The sequence below is a fragment of the Cynara cardunculus genome (assembly GCF_001531365.2).
Source record: "Cynara cardunculus var. scolymus isolate 2C chromosome LG 12, CcrdV1, whole genome shotgun sequence".
Classification (NCBI taxonomy): Eukaryota; Viridiplantae; Streptophyta; class Magnoliopsida; order Asterales; family Asteraceae; genus Cynara; species Cynara cardunculus.
Window position 1 is genome coordinate 26,685,517 of NC_037539.1, and position 25,978 is coordinate 26,711,494.

General features: G+C 33.2%; 1 protein-coding gene across 1 annotated transcript; it reads right to left on the minus strand.

Moving 5' to 3' along the window:
• Positions 1-10,638: 10,638 nt before the first annotated feature.
• Positions 10,639-11,744, minus strand: LOC112522964 (VQ motif-containing protein 4-like). Its single transcript, XM_025132337.1, has one exon. It carries the CDS (start codon positions 11,653-11,655, stop codon positions 10,942-10,944), a length of 714 nt encoding a protein of 237 aa, XP_024988105.1. The 5' UTR covers positions 11,656-11,744; the 3' UTR covers positions 10,639-10,941.
• Positions 11,745-25,978: the final 14,234 nt, after the last annotated feature.

The following is a 25,978-nucleotide window of genomic DNA, read 5'->3' on the forward strand; positions in this document are numbered from 1 at the left end:
AAAAATATTCCAGAAAATATCTCCCAAGAAAATCAGTTTTACGTATCTATTTGACGTAAAATTTTTCCAAATCCTCTAATATATTCTTAAGAAATGAAATTCTAAAACTTCAGACCCAAACTCCCACTAATTCATAAGTTCTATCTAACCCAATAATTAAATATACTAAGAAAATAATTGGGCATATTAGAAATTGAATGTTACAAATACCTCCTCCTTTTGAGGATTTCGTCCCCGAAATCACTGTTGTGGAAATAAAGAAGGGTATTTCGCCTTCATCTCATCTTKTCGCTCCCACGTCCAATTTGGTCCCCGGTGGTGTTTCCACTTGATCAATACCAAGTCTACTTCCTTATTACGTAGTTTCACTTTTCTCTCGTCCAGAATTGATTCTGGTTCTTCAATGTATCTTATTTTCTCATCTACTTTGACTTCGGCTAAGGGCACCATCTCTTCATGTTTACCCAAGCATTTACGTAAGTATTCGACATGAAATACATCGTGTATCCCCGTAAGTTCCTCCGGTAACTCTAGTCGATAAGCTTGTTTTTCATTACGCTCCAATACTTTGAACGGGCCAATAAATCGTGGACTTAACTTACCTTGTTTTCGGAATCGAAGTACACCTCGCTAAGGAGAAACTTTTACCATTACCATATCACTCACTGAGAACTCGATTGGCCTTTTGCGACGATCTGCATAAGACTTTTGATGATCTTTGGCAGCTCTCATTCTTTCGCGAATAATTTGAATTTTGTCATGAGTGATCTGAATGAGTTCGGGACCAACTAAAACTTTCTCTCCCGTCTCTCGCCAACACAAGGGTGTACGACACTTACGTCCGTATAAAGCCTCATAGGGAGCCATTCCAATCGTCGAGTGGTAGCTATTGTTGTAAGAAAACTCAACCAAGGGTAGGTGAGTATCCCAGCTACCACCAAATTCTAAGACACATGCGCGTAGCATATCCTCGAGAATCTGAATGGTTCGTTCTGATTGACCATCGGTCTGAGGATGATAGGCCGTACTAAACGCATGACGTGTTCCCAACTCTCGTTGAAATCTAGTCCAAAAACTATAAGTGAATTGAGAGTCGCAATCCGAGATAATCTTCACTGGTACACCATGTCGCGAGACAACTTCATCAATGTACAACCGCGCCCATCGATCCATAGAGTAAGACTCTCGGACAGGTAAGAACAATGCATATTTGGTCAATCGATCAACTATAAACCAAATATTGTCGTGTTGTAGTTGGGTCTTCGGTAGTTTAGTAACCATATCCATCGTTAATTCCTCCCATTTCCACATCAGTACCTCAAGAGGCTGTAAACTACCATACAGTTTCTGGTGTTCAGCCTTTACTTGTAAGCATGTGGTACATTTCTCAACATAACGTCCAATATCAGTCTTCATCCCAGGCACCAGTAATCTAAACGAAGATCTTGGTACATTTTAGTACTCCCTGGGTGTATTGATAATCGCGACTTATGTGCTTTCGCTAAAACAACATCTCGCACGCCGCCAAGTTTGGGGACCCAGATTCGGGTCTTAAAGACCTTCAAACCACGTCCATCTTCAGAGAGAGAATCAATGTATCCTACCATTCATTCTATTTTGACATTCTCGGGCTTCAAAGCCTCAATCTGCCATTTCCGAATCTCATCAAATAGATTATTTTTAACCAACATCTGAATGATAGAGTAGCATAGAAGTCCAGAACGTGTCTTCCTATTCAGAGCATCTGCCACTTCATTGGCTTTACCCGGATGATATAGTATCTCACAGTCGTAATCTTTGATGAGTTCCATAGCATGTTGTTGACGCATGTTCAAGGTCTGTTGATCAAATAAATACTTTAAGCTCTTGTGGTCAGTATAAAGTTGACACTTCGTACCATAGAGATAGTGTCGCCAAAGCTTCAAAGCAAAGACCACTGATGCCAATTCAAGATCATGAGTAGGGTAGTTCTTCTCATAATCTTTCAATTGGCGAGAAGCATATGCAATCACCTTGCCTCGCTACATCAAGACACATCCAAGACCAAGTCGAGATGCATCATTATATACTATAAAGTCTTCGTTACCCTCAGGTAGAGCAAGTATAGGCGCGTGTGTCAGACATTCCTTTAAAGTTTGAAATGCTCGATCTTGGGCCTCATTCCATTCAAATTTAACATCTTTACGAGTCAAAAAGATTAGTGGTACTGCGATCTTAATTGTTCTCTTGTTGATCATTCTAAAGATAAATCTAACTCTCTCTCCCCAGATATCCAACAAATTGCAAGGAACATGCTCGGATGACTCTAAAACCTTCAAACATATTCAGTTTATATCTGATCATGCCCTTTCCTTTGTTGGTCAAAGTCCTGTTCTAACTCTCCTCTTTCAAGATTCTGATGCCAACAGAACCATTAGCATCTACCCCAATCTCACCACCATCCGATACCAGAAGGGAACAAGATTTTGAACTTTTAGCCAACTGTGTTACATCCTTAAGTTTAGCAGACAATACAAGGGTCCTTTTCAACCCTTCAGAAATAGAATTCCTTCATGCTTATTTAAGCCATATTTGACCCATGAAAATGAACCCCTAACTATCTCCTCGATACCCTCTCCAAAGGACATTGTTGATAAATCGAATCCTAATGATCAATCCACAATTATATCTCAAAATATAGTATTTGCTGATTAAGACTTATCCGGACTCCTCTGCATTGAAGATCTACTTACAATCCCAACTAATCCCATCCCTCTTCTTTAAAACCATAACTTCTTCAAATGGTCTTCCCTCCAAACAAACAGACATCCTCTTTCCCCTTATCAGATACCTTCTTCCTTATCTAATCAACTAGCTGTTATGAAACAACAATTGAATACCTTACAACATGACAAGTTGTTGTCAGACAAAAGACTGGATGAATGTTATGCAATTCACAACCAAATGGCATCCAGTCTAATCTCATGTTTCACGACTTCTGTCAACAACTTCATACAAAAGTTGATGCTCAAAACAAGTTACTCCATTCCCTCAAGCAGTCAGATTCACAAACCTCAAGTCCGATAACTTTTACAATGGAAGATAGGCAAAGATGGATTAAAATTGAGAACACACAAGATCTCACCTATCATCCCTTCAAAAGTTCACTTCAACACATCAACTTCCATCTTCCTATGGTGTTGAGGGGAAAAACTTATCCGACCAATAACACAGAAAGATTGACCATTCATTCAAATATTAAGGGGGAGCAAGTTCAAAAAGAACTAATCAACCACTAAGGGGGAGCAACAATAAATCTATCACTTAAAAGACAAAGGCAAGAAACCAATGAATTTTATGGAAGTCTTTGAGGATCGAAGACAAAGAAAAGAAGCAAGAAGAAAACAGTCCTTTGATCGCTTCCATCTCCAACCTCCGAAGTTTAGCTATAACTTTATGCAAAATTCATACATTATTAATCTTTTGTTTTAATGTTATGAATTGTTGACATATCGTTTGTCTAGCTAAATTTTATTTATTATGTTCTTATGTATTTTCCTTTTATAATGTCTTGTAATCCAATTAAGAAAAGAAAAAGAAAGTGTCCTTTCTTTTAGTAAGCAAATTTGACATAGTCATATTGTTTAGGATAATAGGACTTATCTTCCCAACTTTTGTAACAAATCTATAACTCTTTACTTTTTATACAAGTTATAGAGCAAAAAATTAAAAAGTGAAAAATCTTTTATGTTTATATTTACACCCCCCCCCCCTTCTAGAAACACTTCTTGTGTAAGTCATCACCTTCTAGGACCAACACCAACTGTTTATAGTTGATTTTTCTTTGGCATGATCTTGTAAATGAAGACATTTGTCATTAGTAATATATTTGCAAATACTTTTCAAATCTTCAACCTCAAGTTGGAGCATGTTAAGGTGTTTGAGTTTTTCAAGACATTATTACAACTCAACAGTTAATTCTTCCACTTTCTTTTCAGTCTTTTGTTTAGGTTCGAGTGCATCGGACATCTTCACATACATGCAATCATATGAAGAGAGAGATAAGGGAACCTGAAAATTTGAGGAAGGCTAAATTCTTTCTAACAAAGATCCAACAAGATGAATCCTTTCTTTTTATGTACGTAGTAGTATCAATTTATTACTTAAGAATGAATGACTTTTTAGTACATTATACTTATTATGATAATACTTTTAATTTTCTTACTAATTAACTTCTTATTGTTATCAGTAGATTAATCATATAAGATTTATGATCATTAATTTACCGATATAAAAATGCAATTTGATTTTTATTTATATCTTATATTATAATTATTTTACACTTCCACATATATTATAATATAAAAGAATTTGTTTTTTTAATTTAATAATAAAAAATTAATAAATAGTACTGTAACACCCCATCTCGTGTGGTTAAAGACGGAAGAAGACACAATTGGTTTAAAAAAATACAATTCAACGCATTATATAAAACAGAGCATCTAATATAACTTACCAAAAGATGAATTCATAACCACAAACGGGATAACAATGTGTATCAAAATACGGTCTCAAAATACAAGTATATCTGCATTAGTCATCAAAAGTTTAACAAAAGTATGTCCTAATGAGTTATCTTCAGTATTGTCATCTTCGTAGCTCTCATCCCAAAATATCTGCTAAGTCATGTACCTGCCGAAGACAAAGAAAATCTCGGCTAAGCTTAATGCTCAGTGAATGGATATTAATAACTAAACCATGAATATAAGATAGAAAGTTCAAAATCAATTTATAACGTTAAATGATAATCCAAAAGAAAGTCAAAATGCCCTGAAGGCATGTCAAGGGTCCAAAGACCAAACTGCATCATGAGGACGTGTTGTTCCCAAAGGATGATCAGTCCATTCGGGCATGAGTGAGGAAAGGGGTGCTCAACACAACAATTCTCTCCTTGGATTTAAGCATGACCATAATTTATTATCCGATCACGGTTCCTTAGATCGATCCATACGCCCTCTATTTGACTGGTATCTAGTCAAGTCCACTTTTAAAGACTATGTATAAGTGAGGACGCCATAATACTTTTAGCCACTATGGAACATCTCAATACCAGTGCCTCCAATATTGAGTTTATAGTAAGATGGTTCACAATAGATGTAATCTAACAAGTCAAGTGATTGAAGTGATCCATGTTCTTAATAAAAATGTACATCATATTTTAAAAGTAAAACAAAAACTCAATAGCATTTGATAAGCACAATGAGAATTTGAAACCAATGTATTCGGAATTTATCATAGGTTATTCGGATTAGGAGGCTTTATACAAATGGCTATCCCCGTATCAAGTGAGGTAGGATATTCGTACCTGAATAGTGGTTGATGGAATACCACGAGCTTAGGATCTCCTTAGTGTTGACACCAATCACCCAAAGTCACCTTTACATACAATTAATCCATTACCACTTACATAACCAACATATATACTTGAGTATATAAGACTTAGACCCTTGTTTCTACTTCCTCTTACATCTATACTAGTCCTAGATAGATTTAGGTTTGCTTGGTATAAGTTTCTCAAATAGTACAACCCGGATATGCACAAGGTACAAACAACTACAGCTCAAGTAACTGCACATATCAGCTTATGTACCTCTAAACTTTTGATGTTTTCCATATATTTAGAGGCAAAATAAAGCTTTAACTTATAAATGAGAGTTGTAGAACCATCTCTTAGGAATCTAATAGAACTAAGTTCACTTTATTTGGAGCAATGACCAATTTTTCTATGAATTTTTAAAAAACAGAGTGCAAAAACTGAGTTTTATATGACCAGTTATGGAAACTCAAGATTTTGAGCTATTTAGTGTCAGAATCAGCTCTTCGTGTAAACTACAAAGATGTAGTAGATATTTCAAGATTTCTAGTGATATATTAAACATCTAATTTGGACCAACGAATGATTTTATACAAATTTTGCAAACAAGATGTAATTGCAGATCCTCCCCTGCACACAACTTCGAATTTACAACAAAAACAATAGAGTTCTATTCTATTCGATTTGCTAATAACACCAATGTTTATTCTCATTCTAATTGACCTTCTAAGCATAATATCAAGACACTTTAACCTCATATATATAATTTCACTATGTGAGACCTAAAATTAACTAAAACCTCAAAGTTTCTACCAAGAGATTAACATATATTGATTCAAATGATGATTTCAACATCAAACAAGCTTGAATATTTTCAATCTCCTTAAAATTTCAAGCCTAAACAAAATTTCTAACCCATGTATTGAAACATTAACCTAATTAGAATTTCAACTTAAGAAAGTTTAGAAATTATACACATACCTTGAGTTTTTAAGCTTTAATCTTCCAAACCTTCAACCAATTGATGATATCTTGACTTGATTTTACTTCGCCTATGGAGGTTCTTGAGAAAACAAGAGACAACAAATAATACGTATTAGGGTTTTATGATTTTTTTTTCTATAATTTTGGGGTATTTATATTTTCAAATTTTCTATTTTGGCCCCTCAAGTCTAGTTTCTCAACTTTGTACCCTAATAGCACTTCAACTTGACATTTTAAGTTAAGTTTAGTTTCATTTTATATGTGTGTGGCCCCTTGTATGGTAATCCCACAATTTAGTCTGATGTACAAGTCAGTTAAGCATGAGGTACAAACACGTTATGCACAGTCCTACCCAAAGTTCACTTAACACAACTTATAAACAGAACATGGGTATTATAAGTATAACTGAAAAAATATAGGATCCACGTTTTATGTTTTTGCATAGGACCTTCAAAATGTCATAACCGAACCTGCTTTTAAGCAGTATAAAAGTTTTTTTTAATAACTAATAGCAAAACGTCCGAATTGGAAACAAAATCATTTCAATCAGCACAATTCTAACAATTGAATGAAAACAAGATCTTAAGAATTAAAATATAGCTAGCTAAAATTAAGATTCGATCATATAAAAACTTGCATCAAAAATTTTGTCCCGAAAAGAAAAAAGAACAACCTAAATATAATCACCATTTAATGTCATTTTCTGTTTTAAACTGACCACTTCCCTTACAAATAACGCGAACACCATTAAACAATGATCATATACATGATTCCATATCTATATACAAGCTTTGGTTTATGTTGAGTCATCGAGTTCGCTACGTGCCCATTTTCCGCCAGAAATTCATTTCCAATATCAAGCCAATAGAATCCTTCAAAGAATTGTTACATGTATGTTATTAACTTTCAATTTACTTGTTTTTGTCAGATATAATATTTATATATGTTGGTCCTGGAAAGTGATGACTTATGCATGAAGTGTTTGTAAAGGAGGGTTGGATACAAACACAACAGATTTTCGCTTTTTAATTTTTTGCTCTATAACTTGTATAAAAACAAAGAATTACATATTTGTTGCGGAAGTTAGAAATGTAACAATTGTGATCCTAAACAGTCTAACAGTGATAAATTTGTTAACTGAAAGAGAGGGAGGGAGAAGGATTCTCTTTCAGATCTGGTGAACAAATAATGTTCTTCGTAAGGCCGAAATTACTTCAGAAACTCTCACAAGGATTGTTCTTTCAAAATAGGTGAAGTGCAATGAATGCCAAAGGTGGCCTTTTACAGTCATCATTGCATTTAATGCTATTTCTCCAACTTTTTTGTGTCTTATTCTTGTTGGTTGATCCATGTATCGTAGTACTCTTCGTTTCAACTTTTGAGTTTGATGTAGACACATTTTTAACTTACTCTATCCTTTTAGTATGCTCAAGGAATAGTAAAGCAAACAAAGTATCACTCACATGGTGTCGTCGTACTTGCTTAGACTGACATAGTATACATGTTCTCATACTAAGATTAGGAAGCAAGTGAGTTGGAGAGCCAAACTTGCTGGTCAAGTTTGTAATTCAAGATTAAGTTTATCAATGATAGTAGTTGTCAGACTACTAGTTGATTTTTTATCTTGTACTGATATTCATTCGGCTATATGACAAACCAATCCGTTTTAGTGACGATCTTGACCTCAGTTCAACTAGTCTTCGATTATGCTGAAGGCATTATGCTCTTTGGTCAATACAGATAGTTATAAGACTTTTACAAGTAAAAATCATACCTTTGTCTATATCTAAAATGTAAGACTTTTACATATCAGATTTTACCAGTTTATAGACGCTATGAAGTTTACATCAAATATAGATGGATAGTTGGTGAATAAGGAAAACAAGAATGTTTTTTTCAAAGTGTTTTGGTTGGTTGTCTACTAGTATTATATACAAATCTGATGATTAAGACTAACAATACTAACAATATGCAACAAATACTCGTGATCTTACGCACACTTCTCAATTTTTGTGAGATTTAAACCCTTGACCTCTTGAGAAATTGGACTCTCCTGAAAACCCGGGCACCATATGTTGGCCTAATGGCCTTTGGTCACTTTTCATTTGTGTGTTTGATTTTCAGTTTATAAGATTAATTCAATATAATTATAAACAACCAGCATTTCTTTTATGTTCAACAATTTGTTTGTCGATCTTTACAAGTCGTCTGCCCTTTAAACAATCAAAGAGTCCATGAAACTCATGGCCCTTATAGTTAGAAGTTAGAAGACAACTTCAATTTCATTCTAACTAGGGACAAAAACGTAATTACACTAATAACAATTCTTGTAACTCATGACCCTTGGAAGGTTGAGATTTATAACTTCAATTACATTCCATCCTGGGCCAAAAATTGTAATTACACTAATAAGAATCCAAATTTTAAACAATTTTTTTTGAATTATATAATATTTATATACGGTAAATAAAACAAATAAACTTGCACACTCTCATCAACTGTGGTGAGGTTTGAACATCTAACCTCCTAGGAGGTGAAAGACTCACATACCGCTAATCCCAAGACCCTTTAAAAAAATTTAAAAAAAAGTTAAAACATGAAACAAAAATAGAGGATCAAATCTATGCAAAAGCCATAACCGAATGTATACAGTAATATCTACTTTTCTTTACGAGTGAGGTCTTACTTATAATAAAGGCTTCGTTGACTTTGACCCTTCAAAAAAGCATTTCGAACATGTGTTGTTGAATAATACTGATATTTATGTTTACGGTTTAAACACAGACAAAAATAAATGCAGGAAAATTTTATTAAAACCGTTGTATATCATGCATTAAGAATTATACATCGCATGATGGATGTGAATGTCAACCTAACTACTAACGAGCATGTTGACATAGATGGTCAAACAATGAGCACCAACCAAATGGGCATCAACAACTAATCAAGATAGAGACTTATGATTGGCAAAGTTGAGGATGACCAAAACACACCACATGAAAGTTTTCAAACCTTATGGCCCACCAAGGCAAGTTCTTAAGGTCCAATCTCCACTCAAATCGATATACGTGCACACAGGTCAAACGGATAAAAACAACGCTACAAAAAATACCATCAATAATATACGAAATCAAACATGTATCCTACAAAATAAGTGTAATGGTCCATTGTATATCAATCACCCATGCCATTGTGGCTTCCTTTTTCTTGCCTTTTCATCATCACAAGTTGCTACTTTCCCCTACCATTTCACTTTCTCATGTCTTTATTCATCATGGTTGGTTGGGTTTCTTTTATGTTGTCTTGGGGTCAAAAAGTAGACTTGAGTGTGTTCAGATGTGTAGGTAATAACTTCCCAATTGCATGATCACCATGCCAAACTTCAAAGGTAGCCATTAGAAGGAATTCTTGACTTTTGGTTTTTGAGTTGAGTCATTCTTAGGATTCCATTCCGACGTTTTCATACGGATGCTTATGTATTGGAAAAAGAAACGAGAAACATATCCAAGAAAACCTTAATCAGATGTACGGCTTAAGAAGAGTAAAATGTATGTAGACGATACTTGTATCCCTGTCTAGAGCTTGTTCATATATGTTGAAAACCATGGTCATCTTTTGTCTCTATTTGAGAACATCTTTTGTCCATCTATCTCAAATGATCAAATACATTTTGTGGGTCGGTTTTGGATTGAGATGACTTTACGCTTTGATTTCGAATTTCACACTTAAGTACTGTCTCATGATCGTACAACAGAATCAATCAAATTCAATAAGACTCGTACCAACAATGCGTACGTTATCCATTAGACATCGAACACGTAAACACGAATCAATACCATTAAATTTTACTTTCGAAACAATCAACAAACTGGTACGTTAACATTGCCGACAATCTAGGGATCGTACAAAAGTTACTTGTAATCAAGATTCCTTCTACTCTTTTCTTGACATCTAGAACCAAAAGTAGAAAAACTTCACTCTTTTATCACTCACTTATCAACCCCTGTTGTAGTTTGGCCTCTTTTCCAAACTTCACAAAGGTACAACTTTCGATGCATAATGTACAAGACTTGTTGCCCTTATTAGAGAAATTATGCCTTTCATATACTTTTCTCCAAAAGTATTAGATCACTTATTAAACATTGGTGCATTGGAATATGTACCTTGCATTGGATTGGTCATTTTGACAATTAGATTGCAACTCTATCCATATCAATGGCTACCTTTTCTAAAGAACACATGAAACTTATGCATGGTACTGTTTGCAATGCATAATGTACAAGCATGTAATGCATGACAAATTAGACTGAAATTGAACACATTTCTGAAGCAGGGCATGAAATTGAGAGCATGATAGGAACTTGTACAATGAAGAGAGCAAAAAATCTTTTCTGGGTTTTTCAGCACAATACTGCAATACTGACTTGTACATTGTGCAATAGGGTGGTGGTACTTTTTTCTGGGTTTGTCAATTTTCTAGCTTTGGTCTCTCTTTCTTTTAAATTTTTTTCCCCCAAATCTTGACCAATTTTTTATGCAAAATTCAGCTATTATGGAATCATTACATTGGAAATTAAATTAAAAAAAAAAAAAAAACTCATTATTCAAGAAGAACCTGAAACCCTTGGTGAGGTCACCGGAAACAAAGGCAAAAGTCTGGGTTCCGATTCCCTTCTCGGAGTACTCGCCGGCGATGGATGCAAATAAAACCCTTTCTTCGCAATCGCCTTATCTTCAGCTTCAACGTCTAAATTTGGACTATCGCCGGTTATCGGAGACCTATTGAACAGGTCAGGTATAAGAGGTGTAACCGGGCTAAGCACCAGAGATGGGAAATTAAGAATTCCCGGTGAGAGAATCTCCGGCGTGCCTGGCCTCCTGGGAGACCCAGCGAACCCAGACCCGTTTACAAACCCGGGTACTAACGGGCTGATCTTAAAGTTTTTCATACTGTTCCTCCGCTCATATAGCTTCGATGGTTTCTTGTTTGGAGCCGTTTTCATGGGCGGGATCGGGTTTCTGACGTGCGCATCAGATCGGGCAGCGGCCGCTTGCTTGGCTGTTTCGGAGGATCCGGTGAGCATTTGGACTACTTTCTTAAAGGAAGTGGTGTCAGCTTGAACGAAAGTTGTTGGATATGGGTTGTTAGGGTCGGATCTCGCGATGGGTGTAGCGGGAGGCGATGGGTGGTGGTGGTGTTGGTGATGGTGATGGTTTGTGGTGGTACTGGTGGTTGAATTGGTGCTATTATTGTTGCTACTACGGCTATTTTGAGATGGGTTTTTGGTATCTAGAGGTCTAGGTGAATAATTCTCCATTGATGAATGAATCTAGAGAGAGAGATTAAGAAGTAATGTAGAGAGAGAAAGAGAGAGAAAGAGAGAGAGAAGAGTGTGAGTTGTGAACAAGAGGAGGAAGAAGAAGGAGGCGAGGGTTTGGCATTTTGCATTTCAATTTGGTACTTTTGTTTGGTTTGGTAGGAAATGTCTTGGTGGGACTTTTGGATCTATTCCTTTTACCACTCCCACTCCCATCCCCACCCTCACTCCCGTCTTTAGAGCGTGATCTACACTCAACTTACATCCCAAAAAAAAACATATTATAAAATCTTATTATAACACTTTTTAAAACGATCATTAAAAAAAGAAGAAATGTTTTAACATATACCGAGAAAGAATGTTTAAAGTCTAAAAAATGTAAGACTATAATGGTCTCTTAAAAGTTGCTTTATATTTTACTTGACAATCTGTTGGGTCATTTACCAGCATCTTCCTAAATGGAAACGTGGCGCTGACTGCTACGCTATAAGCAAATATGGTGCGCCTTCTTCACCAGCAATTGTTTTTGGCGTAGTGATAAGCGTTTGGATCCTAACATATGGTATCAGAGCAGGTCACGGGTTCGAATCCCATGGAGTGCATAATAATGCCAAAGGCATGTTGTGCAGCCATTGACTTCTAGCGAAGATCTTGTTTGTGCTGGCAGATGCTGGGGGGGATTGTTGGGACATTGACCAGCATCTTTCTAAATCGAAACGTGGCGCTGGTTGCTAAGCTATAAAGATCTTGCTTTTGGCGTAGTGGTAAGCGCTTGGATCCTAACACGATCTCTGTTTCTAAACAACTAATTAAATTGTCATGGTGAATCAGGATTACAATTCAAGCATCAGAGGATAAAAACAGTCGGAGCATCAAGTTCTAAAATGCCTCCTATAAGGATAGGGATTTCCCGCTAAAACGGGTCCCAAGGCCGGGGATCACCGGTAGACTCAAACCGGGGTTGGGGTCAGGGCCGGGTATTGTACCCCCAACCCTCTCCATACCCGATATACTAGTATTCATTTAATAAGTATTTGGACTTTCAAAATTCTGATAATGGGCCTTTGCTGCTGTTGGACTTCAAATAATAAGAAATTGAAAGGAAATGGTCCAAATGGAGCCATCGATTGAGTTTAGATCTCAATCGTCGTCCTTTGGACCTCCCATCCCTCATTGCCACTGCCCACTCGCCAATCTCCTCCAGCCCTCTACCGGTCTGCCATTTGACCTATCGACGACTCAAGTCCTCGACGTCCTCCAGCGGTCCATCCCTCTGCCCTTCAGCGGTCCAGCCGACGCCTCCTGTAGTCCTTTGATGTGAGTATATGTACTCTCTATCTACCTCTATCCACTCAACATTAATGAGTTGAATTTAGAATTTTGTAATTGTAATTCGATATTGGGAAAGACTTCAAGAGGTTTGACCGGGGACGAGATATTAATCCTCGTACCCCTTGGGGACCGGGGGCTTTTACTAAAAACCGGGGTCGAGGCCGGGGATTACAAAACCTGCCACATCCCCACCCCGTAGCGATGCCTAGCCTCCTAAGTAAATAGGTTTAATACTAATGTGGAAATATCAAACGATTATTTTCCTATTGAAAGAAATAAACTAATAAAACACTATAGTGATGATCTTCGTGGATGTGTTTGTTATCTAGATGAGATTGGATTAAACTTAACTACACGGATAAAAGTGAAATAAACGTGTTAAAAAAAGGTATAAACTTTTATATTTTAATTTTGTCAAAAATATTTTGGTCCACACAAAATCTAAACAATGAGAATTTCAAAAATAAGGCAAGTAGTTTAGTAGTGAATTATTTTAAAATATAATCTTAATTTAGGATGGCGGTGTGATACACGCGGTATTGAAGAGAGTAGAGAAAGAGAGGAGAAGTGCAGGCACTTGGGTGTGGGTCCTATGGAGACGAAAATGTCAAACAAGGTTCAATTCTACTCATTGACTTTTCAGTCCCCTTTAAAGCCCTTTTACCACTTCCTTTGGCTTTTTTAAATTCATCACTTTCTTATTATTAATATTAACAATTGTTTAATATTGCCAATTTAGGATATTATCAAATCACAACTATGACCAATTTCACATTAATTATATATCTAGTTCTACATTGTGTTTGTATAAATCATCATCTTTTCTGTCTTTTCCAAATGAATATAGTTAATATCATCACTTTTCTTTATTATTGTGAACAACGGCTTCCAATCTTAACTATTACAGTTTTCTACTTTTACATTTTGAGATTGGTCATCCTCAACTGATTCGAACTCCTATACATAATTGACGTGTCGTTAGACTAAGAACCATCCTCTCGCTCCTCTTAATTTGGCAAAAGTTGTTCACTAAACGTAAAAGGATGAAATATAAATGGGTGTACACAATGTGATAATAATGTCTAAGTTATGTGTGCACAGTGTGAAAATACAAAGTTACAACATCATGTTGGTTTCCAATTTAAAAACCATGCAAATATCAAAACATCTAGATATGTATTCTCGTGGGCTTAATCATGCATATCTGTACGTGTTTGTAAAAATTACGGTTTTGTTGGCATGTTCCTCATACATACAGGAATCATAATTAAATGAGAACTCAATAATTTGAGATAACTGTGAGATTCAATGTGAGTCGCTCATTTTATGTAATCAATGTTTTCTTTTCTAATTAAAAATGGAGGGTGTATTAGTAATCTTATATATTTAACAACTCTTGCAAATCATTTGTTTTAGAGTGAATTACAAATTTGGTCTTAATGATTTATATGTATTTTAACACTCTGAGTCCCTATTTTGAAGTATATATGGATTACATCTGTGTTGTTTGTAATTGACTAAAAAGGTCCTCGCGCAATGCAACGAGATACATCTTGATTTTAATATTTTATTTTATTTTTTATCTCAGTCGATGTTATAATATGGTTTTATGTGATTTTGAGAAAACGATGATGTTTTTATTTTTGAATAAAATATAAGTTTGAAGATATCATAATAATTTGACAAAAATATATCGATATTAGTATCAAATTAATTATTTAAAATTCCTCATTTTTTGTGTAATTTTTTAATTCAATTTTTTTGTAGTTTAATTTAGGTATAATAACGAAATAATTTATATTTGGTTTAATAATATAATTTTTTATAAAGATAATAATCATTTATTTTGTTAGAACTCGATAATTATCTTAATTATATTTTAGATTTTTTATATTTTAAAAAGAGATGTTTATCCTCTATTTGATTATGTTTATCTGCAGTTAGTTATACGAATTCAAACATCGAGCTTTAATAAGTTGTATGCATAATTTACTTGTAATCTTGAATTTTAAGTAATATGCATCAATATACAGTACTTTATGAATAACAAAAATATATCGATATTCATATCAAATTAACTATTTAAAATTCCTCTTTTTTGTGTAATTTTTTAATTCAATTTTTATATTATAATTTAATTTAGGTACAATAACGAAGTAATTTATATTTGGTTTAATAATATAATTTTATTATAAAGATAATAATTAATTATTTTGTTAGAACTCGATAATTATCYTAATTATATTTTAGATTTTTTATATTTTAAAAWRAGATGTTTATCCTCTATTTGATTATGTTTATCTGCAGTTAGTTATACGAATTCAAACATCGAGCTTTAATGAGTTGTACTTTTGCATAATTTATTTGTAATCTTGAATTTTAAGTAAACATTGATTTTATGTGGTTTTGAGAAAGTGATAATGTTTTTATTTTTGAATAAAATATAAATTTAAAAATATCATAAAATTTTGAAAAAAAAATATCGATATCAGTATTAAATTAATCTTTTTAAAAGTTCTTGTGTTTTGGTGTAATTTCCTTAATTAAATTTTTTTAATTATAATTTAATTTAGATTTAGTAACAAAGAAATTTAATTTAGGTTTATTATTATAATTTTTTATAAATATAATAACTAAGTATTTGAAATAAGATGTTTATTCAATATTTGATTATTTTTATCTGCAGTTAGTTAGACGAATTCAAGTATGACGCTTTAATAAGTTGTACTTATGTATAATTTACTTGTAATCTTAAATTTTAAGTAATATGCATCAATAAACAGTACTTCATGCATAAAAAATCATTTTTAAGAGTTTTTGTCAAAGACTTTATAATATAGTATAGATAATGCATTGGGTCTCTGTCACTACCTTAGATTTTTTTGTTAAGTAGGTTAATTAAGAGGGTATTTTTGTCCTTTTAATCATAGGTACCAAATATGTAATAAAAACCACAAGACTAGACATGTAATTTACTCTCTAAATATTGTATATTAATATATGTATACTTAATAATTGATAATATATATATATATATATATTATATATATATTATATTCGGACCAAATGTAAGAAAATCAACCTATTTTCATAAATTTTCTTATTATAATATATACATATATATATTATACTTTCGTTTTTCCTTATTATAATAATATATTTTAAATTTTTTTTTTCTTATTCTACAGAGTACATTATAAATTTGTTCCTATGGTTACATAAAATCACATTGTACGTCTCTAATATAAAATAGTTATGGAAAATATCCCTATGGTTTACAATTTCACACGTCTTTGGTTCCTTTACCCTAACACCCTTAAAGACATTTAAGTAAGTTAACTCAAAGGGTATTTTAGTCTTTTTATCACTTTTAATAATTTATTAAAAACTTATCTTTTGATTTAAAAATCTCAGGGACCAAGAATGTAATTTGCTCTATCTATCTAAATAGATTTATACATTTATTTATATATATCACATACAAATCGGCCCCCCATTTTTCGGTGAAGCAGCCCCCGCCACCTCCCTACAACCACCGTGAATTGATGAACACTGTCATAACCTCCGTCCTTTCTCTGTTAAAACCCTCATCGTGTGCCTCCATCTTTATTCTCCGTTCAATCATGAAATCAGACCTGATGTCTTCTTTTACAACATCATCTTCATGAACTGTTCCCCACCCCCATCATCGTCTTCATCCTCATTTCACTCCGCAACACAGAGGCAACTTCGACTCGATTGCTCCTCTCCTTTATCGCTCTCTCGATATCCATCCCCATCTCCGGCCACGTAAGATAACATCTGAACATTTGATATGCTCCCCCATCATTAAACCTAGATTTTCTCATTCCCCATCTTTAAAATCAAACCTTTATATGCTTCTCCCCTTCGTTTGAGATTCATTTAGGCAAATGACCACCAAGGCCACCCAGATCTTGACGGTGCACCACAACATAGACCTAAAGATTTCAATGATGCACTAAAGCCCAAATCTCCCCGGAGATCTCGACAGTGCACCAAAACCTATATCTAAAAAGAAGACCTATCTTTGGGTTCACTAGATTGTAAAACGATGAACACTCGTTGAAGTTTTTATCCTTCTTTGGTTTTCATATTTTGATATTCAGAAAGATTATCATACTATATAATTTTTATCTTTCTTTGGTTTTCATAATTTGAAATTTTTATCCTTATATAATTTTCATTTTCTTTGTTTAAACTTAGGTGGATCAGATCACAATGTGTTTACGGGTTTTAAATAATGGATCATATTGTATCACAGTGGCTTTACGAAGTGTATCACATTATGTGTTTTTCTTGTTTCCATGGGGGTGTTATCTTGAAACTCATATCTTAGGATATCACAGTGTGCATCTTGTACGTATCTGGTATATATCTTCTTTATACATTGTGCATCTTAGGATATCACCGTGTGTATAGTTTGTATGTATCTTCTCTTTTTAACAGTGTCGATGTCTATTGGTATCATAGTGTGTATGTTCATCGTGTTCGCCAGAATAAGTTTCGTCAGAGTAAGGTTTGCCAGATAGAAGAGAAATGAGAGAAAAAAGATTTATAAAAAGACTACTTTACCTTTAAATATTATTCATAATTTTTTTTTGAAAATTAATGGATAATTACCAAAATTAACATTATTAATATTAATCATTAATTATTAATAATGAAAGGTTGAGATTGGATCTCACAATTATCACAAATTATTGATATTTACCTTCAATGACCTCTTATATACATATATATTTATATGTGTGTGTGCACGCACGCATGTGCTGCGTTGGGGTGGGGGTGTTTGAAATGTGTGTTGTATTTATTTATGTTGTGCACACCATATTTGAAGAGAGGAGATAGAGACAAAGGCGTTGTTTGTTTTTTTAAAAATGGAAGCCTTTATCAACCTCTTATTTCTGAATTAGTAAGAGGTAAAGTCATTCAGACTGTTTGTTTTTTTTCCAAATTTGTAGAAGCATTTATGTCTCACCGTCCTCTTATCTATAAGAAGTAAATCAACTCCTTATTTGCCTCTTATTGTTCTCCAGACCCTCAACAACAAGCGTTTCTTAATCACTACTCTCTCAATTGATTAACCCTAAAATTGTGTAAATGTATATAAATTCAACGTTATAATATTTTGAAGGGTAAAATAGATAATTATACAGATTCAGACATTTATCAATTTACAAAAACAAAAAGTCTTATTGATTCTGGTTTCTGATTTTAGACTTCAATCCACCTCTTATCAATCAAAAGTTTAACAAATTTTATAAAATAAACAGCACCAAAGTTTCAATAACATGTCTGTAAAACTTCCGGTATATGAGTATGTACTACATGCCTTGGTGATTAGCATTTATGGAAATTATATCATTTGAATATATGTTCTTAGAGAGTATGAAGTGACATCATTCATGAAGAAAATAAGCGCATTACAATAACATTTAAATATTTATTTTTAAATGATTTGCCTTAAAACAAAACTTACGGACCATTTACCAAACGCTTATCCAGATTAGTATTTACCAAGTTATATAGCCTTAACCAATGAATATAACAAGAATCAAGAATCTTACCCGATAAGATGAAGGCAATGACCGATAGTCTTACCCGGTAAGTGCGGGCGACGGCTCATACCCCGTTAGCGGTTAACAGGTAAATTTTTCCAAACAATCTCGTTTTAATGGACTAAAATCTTATCCGGTAAAGTAAATAATAATGTTAAATTTAACCGGTAAGTATGTACCAAGTAAGTGTTTAGGTAAACAGCCTCTTAGATTAAAAAACCTATAAAAAAATCATTGAATTAAAGTTTTTTGCATGCAATTTATGTCTAAAATCTTGTTCAAATCAAGTTTAAAGTGAATAAATTTCAATTGATATTAATCATATATTTTAAATCAGAAATTATGGATTTGAGATTTAATGGTTATTTCGTTTATAATTTAAATTATGCTGCTAATAAAAGTATTATTGGATTCAATATTAAATGGGGGCATTTGGAAGTACCAATAAGTGTACTTTTGGCAACTCAAGGTAGATTGATACATTGAATTCATGAATAAATGTTACCATGTGAACAAGAACCAACACCAACTAAGTGCAACTCTTAAATTTCAAACTCACCATCAATCCTAATAAACTACAAATTCAGTCCCTATGGATTGATGAGAATAACACTTTTTGTCTTTACAGTTTTGAAATTATAGGATGACTATCGTGATTGCAAAAACATTTAGATGTGATCCCTCCATCTAACGAACGTTAAAGAAAATTATTTAATGTGAAGCATTTTTGTTCTTTCACTGACTTTTTTGTATATTAACAATAAAAAGACACATATATAAAAAGAGTAAACTACAATTTTGGTTCGTGTGGTTTTGGATTGGAAAAAAAGACAAAAACAATAGGTGAAAGGATGAAAATGACATTCATTAAATGAAATCTTTTAACGGCCGTTAGACAGAGAAACCAAATTTGAACATTTTTACAAAACACGATGGTCAACTTCTAATTTCGGAACTGCAAAGACTAGAATGTTATTTTCAACACATAGACCAAATTTGAAGTTTACTCACCCTAATAATATTTTTTTAAGGAAATTACATGCTTCGTGTGCATGTGGTTTATATATTATAACGTAGAGTAAATTACATGATTGGTTTCTGTGGTTTATAGAAAATCATATTGTGCGTCCCTAATTTATAATAATAACTGAAAACATCATTGTGGTCTGCATTTTCACATATCTTTGATCCCTTTATCATAACATTGTTAGACTATTCTGTTATATAGATAAATTAAGAGGGCAAATAAGTCATTTCATATTTTTTTTGTTTTCTATTAAAACTACAGGGACCAAGAATGTAATCTATTAAACCCCGGACCCTCCTCTTTCACTCTCATCTCTTTTAATAATATTTACACATAAACATTATATATACACACATAAACATATATAGATATATATATATATATATATATATATACACACTCATATATATAATATATATAAACATATATATATATATATATATATATATATATATATATACACACTCATAGTCACAGGGATTTCATCGTCTCCATAACCTCCGAACTAAAGCTTTCCTCACTATCCCCTTCAATCATCATCACACACCTTCCACCACCACCGTTTTCAGGTTTTTGATGGAGATGGAACACCTCTAGTTTTAATCGAAGGGTATTGATCGATTTGCAAGTTTTGGCCATTCTTTTGCAGGTTCTTTCGATCAAGATTTTTTACAGGTTTTACCACCTATCAATATGAAAACTCTTTCCACCACTACCAATCAAAATTTTCCACACCTTTGCCCTCTCTTTTCTTCACCGTTTTGACTTTCGAAGCTTTTTGGAGATCGATAATGGTGACAAAACAAATGAAAGCCAAGTACCAAAAATGTGTCTTAGGGTAGGGGGTGGGGGGGGGGGGGAGATGACACACATACATAACAGAGAAAGCCATGAAAGCGCACACAACCCATTTTACCAAAACATGCACTGGGATTATTGCTTGAATATACAGATGCACTAGGATTATTACTTGAAACAACTCCCTTAAACCTCTTCCAATGTAGTACTTTATGCTTCTTGTGTGGTACCATTGCTCTACATGTTATAACATGCTTTATTAGTTATAAGGTTTGGGATTGATTTTGTTAGAGCTGTGAAAGTTGAGGGGTGTTTTTCAAAAAATTGTGTTTAAATATCCTAAAATCCCACCGTCTTATAAATATTTGTAAGTAAGTCTGTGTGAGATATTTTTCATTATCTCCTAGGGTTTTGAAAAGAGAGAAAAGAAGGAGCTTCTAGTGTGTTATTTGGGTTCAAAACAAAAAGAGAAGAGTGAAGAAGAAAAAAAAGAACTTGGTTCTGTGATTTTTGATTGGATTAATTGGTGCAGTTAATATCTTCATTCTTTTGTGAATTCAAGGTGAGTTTTATCTTAAAAATCATCATTTGATTTGTGTTGAGACCAAACCGTATTCCCTATGTGGGGTGATTTGGAACAGTTTATATGCTATTTTTAGCATAATTATGTGTTTTGATATATTATTATCAATTAGTTGGAATAAGGGTGGCATAATCCGAAGAGGTGTATTTTGGGATAAGGATTGTATAATTAGGAGAGACTATACTGGGATAAGAGTGGCATAATCACGAAAGATATGTATTGGGATAAGGGTGGCAAAACCTTCTGTATGTAAAATGGGATTTTAATCACGTGGGACTGATTATCGCATCGCCATAATGCGATGAGTTTGATTTATCGCATCCATATGATGCGATGAAAGGGTGTCATAGCATCCTTGTGATACGAAGGGTTGGATTTATCGCATCCTTGTGATGTGAGGAATATTTTATCGCATCAGTGTGACGCGACAAAGTGGGATTATCATATCAGTATGATGCGACAAGGTGAGGTAATCGCCTCCTTCTGATGGGAGGAAATGGAATATTGCATCTATATGATGCGATGAAAATATGATCACATCAATGAAATGCGACAAGTTGATATATTTTATGTTAATTAGATAATTTTGGTACTTCATGGGTTTGATGCAATGAAAATAAATTGTCTTCACTCTATTTGATGCAACAAAAAGAGGTTTGTTTTGTTAAAACATTGTTTATATGTTATTAATATGTGCATTATAGGTCGGACACAATCGAAGGATATGGGAAAGGGAAAATTGTGAAGAAATTTATGATTTCTTACATATGTGGATTTGAAAACATGTTATGTTATCTATACTTAAGAACTTGTTATGTTTACAAGTTTTATACCGAGTGTTTATGGAAAAAGTTGGTAGATGCTTTTGAATGTAACATTTTGTATATATTTGGACCAAATGTGTAAATTTGTATTTCATAATATATGAAATATGTGGTTATATGCAAATGTGAAATGGGGTATTACAAGTTTGGTATCAGAGTCCGAGTTTAAGAGATTTAGGTATTCAACATGATGCCTAGATTTAACTATATTATTTACATATTAAGGGTCCCTAACATTTGTAAAACTTTTGGAATAAATATGATGAGTTAAAATAACGATATGTAAGATATATTTAAATTACAACTGGTCAATGTAATCATGGGTTTACAGGTACATATTTGTACTTGGACACCTTATTATATTTGGGAAATGTGATTATGTGAATTTTAAAATTTTGTAAATTGACAGATGGCAAGTCACTCCAGAAGGTCTAAAAGAATTGCCCTTATAAGTCATGAAGAAAGAGAAATTTCACCCGAAAATGTTCCCGAGGATCTACCAGTTGGTCGGGGTAGAAGAAGAAGCTGAGGCAGGGGCAGAGAAAGAAGTCGAAGAAGAGGGCGAAGTAGTCATTCCGAGGTCCATCCAAATCAAGGTAAATCTATTCAAGAAAATATTAATGAGTAACCAATTCAACATCCTGAGTAGAAATAAACTTGCAAGTCCAATCTTCAAATGCAAAAGGGGGTGATATCAAGATGTTTCTGACGTGTAAACCCTGAACCTTTTCCGGAGAAAGAGATTCGATAAAGGCAATGTGTTGGCTAAAAGAAATTGAATCAGTCTTTAATACAAGTAAGTTTTCTTATGAAGATCGGTCAGATTCAATGTATCTATGCTTAAATCCAATGCGTTATACTGGTGGGAGATGAGGCATTAGACAAACCCAACATTTTACAATCCATGTCATGAATGGAATTTGTGGATAGATTTTAAAGAACAATTTTTCCCAAAAGCAGCAGTAAGGAAGTTGGAAGAAAGATTTTTAAAATTAGAACAAGGATTGATGATCTCAGTTTCAAATCTATAACAACAATTCAATCAAGAATCATGAACACAAAGATGAATTTGAGTAAGTCGTCATGTCATTGATATTCAATATTATACAGGTGTTCTTGATCTCTCTTAATATCTCACAAACACACAGATTCTCTCAACTGTTAACAAATTCTATTATGCACTGTGTTACAACTAACAAAACTACCACTATATATACCTATGAATTACAAGAAACAAACTAATTACAAATCATATAAAACACTTTAATCTTGAGACTTGAATACAACATTTTAAACCCAACAATCTCTTCCTTTGGATTCAAGTCCAAAAACAACAAATTCTTCAAATCTTTAAACTTTCAGCTTTAACAGTAACGATCTTTAGAATTCATTCAGAAAACTTGATATCTTCAAAATTTGATCTTTTAAGCTTTTACAATCTCTCTCTTTAGAAAACTCTTTCTTTACATGTCTTTCAGACAATCTTCAAATTTACAGAACTTTCACAATTTCAGACAATCTCCCCTAATTATTAATCATTCTCAAAAATTTACAAGCTCCCTCTAAACGTGATAAAATCTTCTTTTCAACTTTCAAGCAATCTCCCCCTTTCTTTCAAAATAGAATTAATCTTCACATTCACTCCCTCTTAATCACAACAATTCAATAATCTTCAACAATTAGTAATAATCTTCAGAAATTTTCTTTACTCCTTCAAGAATCAATGCTTTTCATCCATTTTGAATTAACTTCCCCAATATTCAGAAATGACTCAGATAGATTTATCCATTTTATGTACACTCCTCCTTAGGATGTGAATGAGAAACATAAACATCATACCACGAAATGAATGATCAAGAAAGTATGCCATCAATTCATAGAGATTATAAGCAAATCTTTTCAAATTTGCCTATTTAATCTTTTTAGATTATGAATATAGGAAAAGTTATAGATTCAACTTATGAATCTGTTTTCAATCTTTTATAAAAAGATTGACATGTGAATACAACATATATATATTCAGTACAACAAATATACTTTATATATGAGACTTTTAATGTTCATCTCACAAGGACTTCCATTCAATCATTAATAACTTGAAAAAGCATATATATGAATGTTAAGATAAAATAACATATATTCTATAAAATTTGTGAAGTATAGAAAAGATAAAGCAATGAATGCTTCAAAATAAACTCAAATTGATAAACAATGTGGACTAAGCAAATTTATCAGACTCGATTTGTGATCAAAAAGACTTGAAAGGGGGGGGGGACATATATCTTTTTTTTTCAATATCAGTTATCTCCAAATGAGAAACCGTAGATTATGAGTTGCGTTTCCCAAGTGTCAATGAAACATTTATCTTTTGAGAGATAAATGAGTAGTTGGTGAGGTTTTACACAAGAGTTGGCTTGAGCTTTGCCTTTTTCAATATTAGTCTCGAAAGAATTAAGAACTAATAGATTATATGGTTGTCCTGATTATAATGGATGGATCAAGATTCTGATATTCTTTTAATCATGTACAACTCTCATTTAATTCTTTTAAGCTCACTTCAACCACCCCTCTCTTTTTCATTTTAAGCTCAACACACAAACCCATTTGCAGATAAGCTCACTCAATATGGTTGTCCTCTTGTGTAGGGCTATCGGTTCTGATAGTCCATAGAGGTTTATCTGATAAGCACTCTGTTTCTCCTAAAATATTACATTTAATCTCAATGAATATATATTCAGTTAAGCTTAACTGATCACATGAGTTTGATCAAAAAGATATTGCAATTTAGCACATGATGAATATTCAAGGAATTATTCAAAAATCAGATTATGTATGTAGGAAGAAATGAAAGAAGATATGTAAGAACAAATTTACAGATATAGCAATCAAAGAATAACGAAGTATTTATTAACAAAGAATTATTTTCAATAAGTTTTGAAAACAAATTTGAATACAGACGAGCGTATTATCATCGAAAAAGAATTTTGCATTTTAGAGACGTGATAATAACAAATTGAAGAACAGCTGAATCAAGTATTGAAATTATGTAATAAGAGAAAATACGCAAGTATTAACTTAATGAAATACCTAATCGGAGATATTACTCATTGCAAACAAAAATAAAAAGAAAATCATTTAAAATCACATTTCTTAGAATGATAAAAATTTTCTGAGTTCAAAGAAGTGGTTTGAACATTTAGAAAACATTTTGATATACCTGAAGTTTTCCTTCTTCTAAGCATATGAAGATAAAGATTAGAAAAAAATATACCCGAGAATGAGATCAGATCAGAATAATGATTTTGATGTGCTTCCCCTTGAGAATATAACTCAGAATCTCATACAAGTAGTTAGTATTTGATAGTTAAGAATATTAAAGATTAGAATCAGACTCAGACTCCGACTCCGACTCCGACTCCCCCTCAACATAATGATAAGATCTTAATACAAACATATTTAACATTCCAAGTTTACTTACTAAAAATGAAAACCTTTTATCATCGAGAGGTTTTGTGAAAATACCAGCAAGCTGAAAATCTGTTCGTACAAAGTGCATTTCAATTGATCCATTTTCAACATTATCTTTGATAAAGTGATACCAGATATCGATGTGTTTGGTCTTAGAGTGTTGAACTGGAATAACAGTTATAACAATAGCCTCTTTGAATCACAGTTGATAGGACTTTGTTGAATGTATATCTGTAGTCTTATATTTGTGTCTTCATCCATAGTACTTGTAAACAACAACTAGCTGTTGCGACGTATTCAGTTTTCGCAGTAGAAGTTGAAACACAATTCTGCTTTTTAGAAGTCCAACTGACAAGTTTGTCACCTAAGAACTGACATGATCCAGATGTGCTCTTTCTATCCAATTCACAACCGGCATGGTCAAAATCTGTGAAAGCAGTTAGCTCAAAACCAGAATCTTTCGGATACCAAAGGCCCATATTTGGTGTGCCTTTGAGATATCTTAAGATTCTTTTGACTGCAACAAGGTGTGACTCTTTTGGATTTGCATGATATCTTGCACAAAAACACGTCGCAAACATAATATCTGGTCTACTTGATGTTAAGTATAATAAAAATCCAATCATGGCACGGTAATTTTGTTGATCTATATATTTATCGGATAAATCTGCATCTAATAAAGTTCCAGTAGCCATGGGAGTCTTTATCGAAG

What these genes read in the sequence shown, in the direction of transcription:
- LOC112522964 (XM_025132337.1), bottom strand. Translation starts at nt 11,655, where the DNA reads ATGGAGAATTATTCACCTAGACCTCTAGATACCAAAAACCCATCTCAA.